General features: G+C 37.8%; 1 protein-coding gene across 1 annotated transcript in view; it reads left to right on the top strand.

Moving 5' to 3' along the window:
- The first annotated feature begins 520 nt into the window (after positions 1–520).
- seh1l (SEH1 like nucleoporin) overlaps positions 521–5,613 on the top strand; it is a 14,299-nt gene continuing 9,206 nt past the window's right edge. Inside the window, exons 1-5 of the mRNA XM_015383065.1 lie at positions 521–727; positions 990–1,040; positions 2,569–2,715; positions 2,799–3,067; positions 3,816–3,844. Coding sequence (XP_015238551.1) covers positions 617–727; positions 990–1,040; positions 2,569–2,715; positions 2,799–3,067; positions 3,816–3,844 — 607 coding nt within the window. The 5' untranslated portion in view covers positions 521–616. The remainder of the gene's footprint in view (positions 728–989; positions 1,041–2,568; positions 2,716–2,798; positions 3,068–3,815; positions 3,845–5,613) is intronic.

The raw sequence follows: 5,613 nt of genomic DNA, 5'->3' as shown, positions 1-5,613 counted from the left end.
TATAGCCTTTGTTTGTTTTGTCTAGAAAATCCCATCATCTTTATACATGTTTTATAACAAGATATTTAAAGCATATTAAGAATAAACTTACTCTAACTTGCAGAGTTTAAAAAAGTTTGGGGATTTTTTTTAAACATTTGTGCACATAATAAACGAGGCAACACACACACACACAAAGAATTGGAAATCCACTGGAATTTTTAGTTCTTGTGACTTATAATTTAACACAGAATATTTTATATATCAAATTTAACTAATGACTGTACCACGAGTAACCATAATGTAGCCCATGAGAGCAGACATGGCAACTTTCTCGATTACACGGTTTTACCTGTAAAAAAACAGCAGAAACCTTTTAATTTTCTTTACGGAATAAAATCCATTTTTAGTTTGTAGTCATATATATTTCTTTTAATTGTGCTTTTTAAATACAATATGTATTTTTATCCAATTATTCGGCGTTGCAGCTGATCAATCTGCTCTCTTAGGTTTATCTGAGGACGCCCCCTGGTGGCCGATTCTGCTCAGCAGCACATCAGCGGCGCCAAACTTCAGCAGAGCAGGAGCCACATGACAAGCCTGCTAGCAAACCACCGCTTCTAGAGGCACCGGAACCATGTTCGTTGCTCACAGGATCGCAGCTGACCATAAAGATCTAATCCACGATGTTTCCTATGATTTCCACGGCCGGAGAATGGCGACTTGTTCCAGCGACCAAAGTGTCAAGGTGAGCTCTATGCTAAAGCTTAGCCTAGCATGTTAGCATCTGCTCCCCATGTTAGACAGAGCTCCTAAAATGAACCCACTAGCCTGTTCTGACTGGGGGAGAAGAGTGTAAACATGTTCAATAGAGACAGCTTTACCTCACAATCAATGTTAACGTATCAAACCGACAGCCATGACTGAGTCGAATAAATGACAGAAATATATGTAGATTCTTTAGAGCTCTGTTGAGCTATCGCGAGACTAAATTAGATTTCATGTTTCAGGTGTGGGATAAAAGCGAGAACGGAGAGTGGCAATGCACCGCCAGCTGGAAGGTAAACAATCACCTCCTGCTTTCTACAACTTCTCTCAGTCACGTGCTTCACATCTACTGTTTACAATCTTGCTTCACATAAACTAGGGGCCATAAAGATAAGCTTTGGGGGCCTTTTCAGGGATCACATTTATATAATAATAAAATTAATAATTATTGAACTATTGATCTAAAGCAGAGGTCAAGGACCCCCAAACCGATTGTGAGATGGAGTGCGGTCCCCCTAATTATATATATTGTATGAAATAGTGTTATATCAAACTGGTCCTATAGTCAATCTATTACATATAGAGTGACCCTGGGATTATTTAAGTATTTCTGATTCTGATGTCTTGTTGATGGGACAGGTGTTGTGAATGAAACAGTGCTTGAAAGAGCTCCTGTGTGCCATTGAATGCATTGAAGACTGAAATACATCTTCTGCATCCATTTATCATTTACTACAGTGTGATGAATTTATGTTAATGTGTATTTAAATACATTTCAATTAGCAGAAAAAATTGCAGGGGGAATATGAAAAAAAAAAAGTGTAATCAACCAAAACTTTTGTGACCCCAATGAAGTAACTCCTTGGACCCCCTAGGGGTCACGGACCCCCTGTTGAAGACCTCTGATCTAAAGTGATTGGAGAAATTAACTCTCTGCATTAAACATCCCCTTGGGGAGCAGTGGGCTGCCATTGCAGTGTGGGGTTATGGGTCTTGCTCAGGGACCCAGAGTGGCAGGCCGTGGAAGTGGGTTTTCAAACTCAGAACCTCAGTATTCCAAGCTCTATGTCCTAACCACTAGGCTGCTGCTCTGTCAGACCAGGATACCCATAGTCAATACTCATGCGCCAGAAGTCAGATTTGCGTTTATCCCTTAAAGTTTGTATGAAAAATACACTTTAAACTACCACAATGGGCGTGTATCGCTTTAGTCATGTACACAAAAAAAGGTTAGATCGCCATATGCTTCAAAAAACACCAAAAAGGAAGTAATTCAATTATTTTTTTGTACACGATTAAAGGGATACACGCCCATCGAAGTACTTTAAAGTGTTTTTTTCGTACAAAACTAAAGGGATAAACAGGTTTTGACTATGGCTATGCTGGTCTGAACAGGTATGCTCATCTGACAGAACACCACAACTCCCCTAATTAACACACATGATGTGTAATGGTTTAATCACTTTTTTTATGGTTCAGAATCTAAAAACTTTCAGAAACACTGATCTGAACCATTTATCCTTTTTCCAATATCAGCATTTTTTTTAATAGCTGGTGAGAAAACACAAACTTGTCTGCATGATATCTGTAAATACAGGTTTGACCATAAAACCGATAATAATATTGGATCTTGGTAACGGCCCCTATTTTTAAATCTTCAATCATGATACTGATTTTTCTTTCATTCTTTCGGTTGTCCACCTATGATCTTTTTCCTTATTCCACATAAATAACTGTTATTTATGTGTTCAGAATTCAGTTCTTTCTTAATGCAGTTAAACTGGTGTCAGTCTGAGACCCGTTCCCTGTTCTGACCTGCAGACACACAGTGGGTCCGTGTGGAGAGTAACCTGGGCTCATCCAGAATTCGGCCAAGTTCTGGCCTCCTGCTCGTTCGACAGAACAGCCGCTGTCTGGGAGGAGATTGTCGGGGAGTCCAACGACAAGCAGAGAGGGCTGAGCCACTGGGTTGGTAAAATAAGTCAGAAGCGGACGGTCCCATTCTTCTCTGTGGATTGCTTACCCAGTCTGTCCATGTTGTTCCTGTTCAGATAAAGAGAACCACACTAGTGGATAGTAGAACATCGGTGACAGACGTGAAGTTTGCTCCTAAACACATGGGTCTGATGCTGGCCACCTGCTCTGCGGACGGAGTGGTGAGGATCTACGAAGCCCCTGATGTGATGAACCTGAGCCAGTGGTCCCTGCAGCATGAGATCTCATGCAAGCTAAGCTGCAGCTGCATATCATGGAACCCTTCAAGGTTAGATGGCTTCATTTACTTTGCACTAGTGATGGGTCCAGCAGCCCATATGCATCGGTGAATGCATGGAGCCCATAGAGCTTATCACTGTACTGGTGCACGTGTCGTTTAATGAATGTCATGTGACCGATACAGGAGTTGGTTCTAACTCACTGACTCATTAAACTATGTTTAAAAACATGATGCATCTGCTAAAAATCTGCATCTAAAAATATCAAAGATATTTTCAATTTAAACATAGATATTAAATAATATAATATGAGCTACAATAACTTAAATGATGTCATTGTACTGGCCTAGGTCATGAAATGAATTAAATGTAGTCTGTCCACTAAGCTGCCTGTAGTGGCCTTAAAGGTCCAGCAGGTGTCAGTATTCTGTGACTGTATCAACGCAGTATCAATACAGTTTGGCAATGTGTTGAAAAGCTTCAAGATGCCTCATTAACCATCACAACTTTGCAGCATGGATGAAATAAAAAAAAAAAAAAAGATTTATTATAAGTTTGTATTTTTCCGACCTGGAAATGCACAAGGGAATAGAATCACTGTCTTCATATTGTAGGGCTGTGCGCTGATAGGGGTTACGCCATTTTAAAGGAGTGTTCAAATGTCTAGAGGATGAAAAAGTAGTGGACTCTTAAGTTTCCCAATGCACATTGAAAAGTAGCATTATGAGCAGATATTTCCCAGAAAAACAAACATGGGTCGACCCGCTAACAATCAGCATTTTGCTCCCTTCCCATTGGCCAAAAAAGCTGGGTCTGACCCTCGCTGTCAGCTGCGTGGCCTCTGTCCCCCTGCAGCTGCGTGTCTGATGACATTATCACGCTGGGTTAGTGGTGATGATGTCACCAGTGCATGCAAAGCTGGTTGCTTTCCGGGTCGTTTGACCCAAGTAGACATGCCCCAGCGCGCTGTTCTCACCGCCACTTAAATGCTGATTTTTCTCAGGTTTAAACTGTTTTTTTTTTTTTAGGCCAGAAAGAAATGTGTAAAACTAATTTCTTTCTGTCCAGAGAATCACTCATGATAGTTAAAAGAGTGAAATAAGTAAATAATCCAATTAGAGCACAAGTTGACAATATTTAAGTTATTCTTTTGAGGAGGAAGAAGAAAAATCTAAAACAAACAAAAATATGCAAACAGCATTTTGAAGACAATTTGCTTCCCATCCAGGAAGCCTTTTCAATTTCGAAACGTCTTCAAACTTGGAAACAAAGTCCAGTAAGGACGTTTTTTTTTTTTTTTTACTTTTTTGGAATGACTATGACCTGGATGACTGAGAATCTTCACCAGCAAACAGCACTTAGATAGCCTGCTGACTAAGTATCGATACCTTTCAGAGTATGGATGTTTGTTGACAACCCTGGAATATTTTATGAATTCTTTTTCTAGAATAAAACTACAGTCGGATAATAAGAATGTTAGTCGCCCAAAATAAGAAAATCCTTTTTCACTCTAAACAAGCTAATGTGGGAAGTTGCAGATTAAATATTGGTCAGAACACAGTTTGTGTTCATTTAACCCAACAGGTTCCCTCAGAGCATCAGATGCTCACATTTACAATGCTGGGTTCTCTAAACCCAGCAAATTGGGTTGTTAATATGATTATTTTATACTTTATAATAGTTGCTATAGTTATTATTTCACTATATAATTATAATTTAGGGCTTAAACAATAAACCGAATAAACAAAAATTAATTAAAACAAAAAAAATGAAGAAACCGCAAACGGAAAAAAAAAAACGGAAAAAAAGCCCTTAACCGAAAAAAGCAACCCCCTAAAACAAGAAACAAACCAAAAAAAAAAAGGAAAAAATTAAGAATAAAAAAAACTAAAAAAATGTTCTCCCCTGTCAACATGCCAGATCCAGAACTCCACATATGGAAAAGTTTTAGTTTCACCTGGTTTAATTCTGTATAAAATCTACTTTGGCTATCCAGCTATTAATCCAAAAATAATCGTCAGATTAATTAATTATCAAAATAATTTTCAGTTGCAGTCATATTATAATTTTATTATATTGTAACTATTACTTATTATCATAATTATAATTTTCATGATTTCTTTTGATCTGATTTTGGTTTTTCTTCCTTTATTTACATGATAAAAATGACACAGTGTTAAAAAATGTAATTCTTAATATAAACCAGAGAGAAACAATAAAAAATGAAACAAAATGTTCCCCCTGGAGCGAGTGACAACACACGGCATGAGCGCTTTTTCTCTCAAACAATGAGCCTTGTGTTCATAACTCCATATAGTCCATATATTATAATATTTTTGTAATTATTACAATATATGTTACTATATACCAATGGAGACTTTTGGTGGGTAATAACCATCATGTTACCACATAACAGTTTCTATTATTGGCCGCCACATACTAACAGCTTACAAAGTAAATTGTAACTTGTGATCAGGTTAATAAAGGATTATAGGTCTGAACTCAGGTTACATATAAGTAAGAGTTTATTTAAGAAGATTTCCTTGTCGTCTTCTAGGTTTAGTTTTCTGTTATATGCCAAGTAATAAACTGCATTTTTCTAGATAACACGTTAATTTATTGCTTTAGGTGAAATGGCTGATAACGGTTTGAC

The sequence above is a fragment of the Cyprinodon variegatus genome, unplaced genomic scaffold (assembly GCF_000732505.1).
Source record: "Cyprinodon variegatus isolate N-32 unplaced genomic scaffold, C_variegatus-1.0 Scaffold275, whole genome shotgun sequence".
In the NCBI taxonomy this organism is placed as follows: domain Eukaryota; kingdom Metazoa; phylum Chordata; class Actinopteri; order Cyprinodontiformes; family Cyprinodontidae; genus Cyprinodon; species Cyprinodon variegatus.
This window is presented reverse-complemented; position numbering and strand designations above follow the sequence as displayed.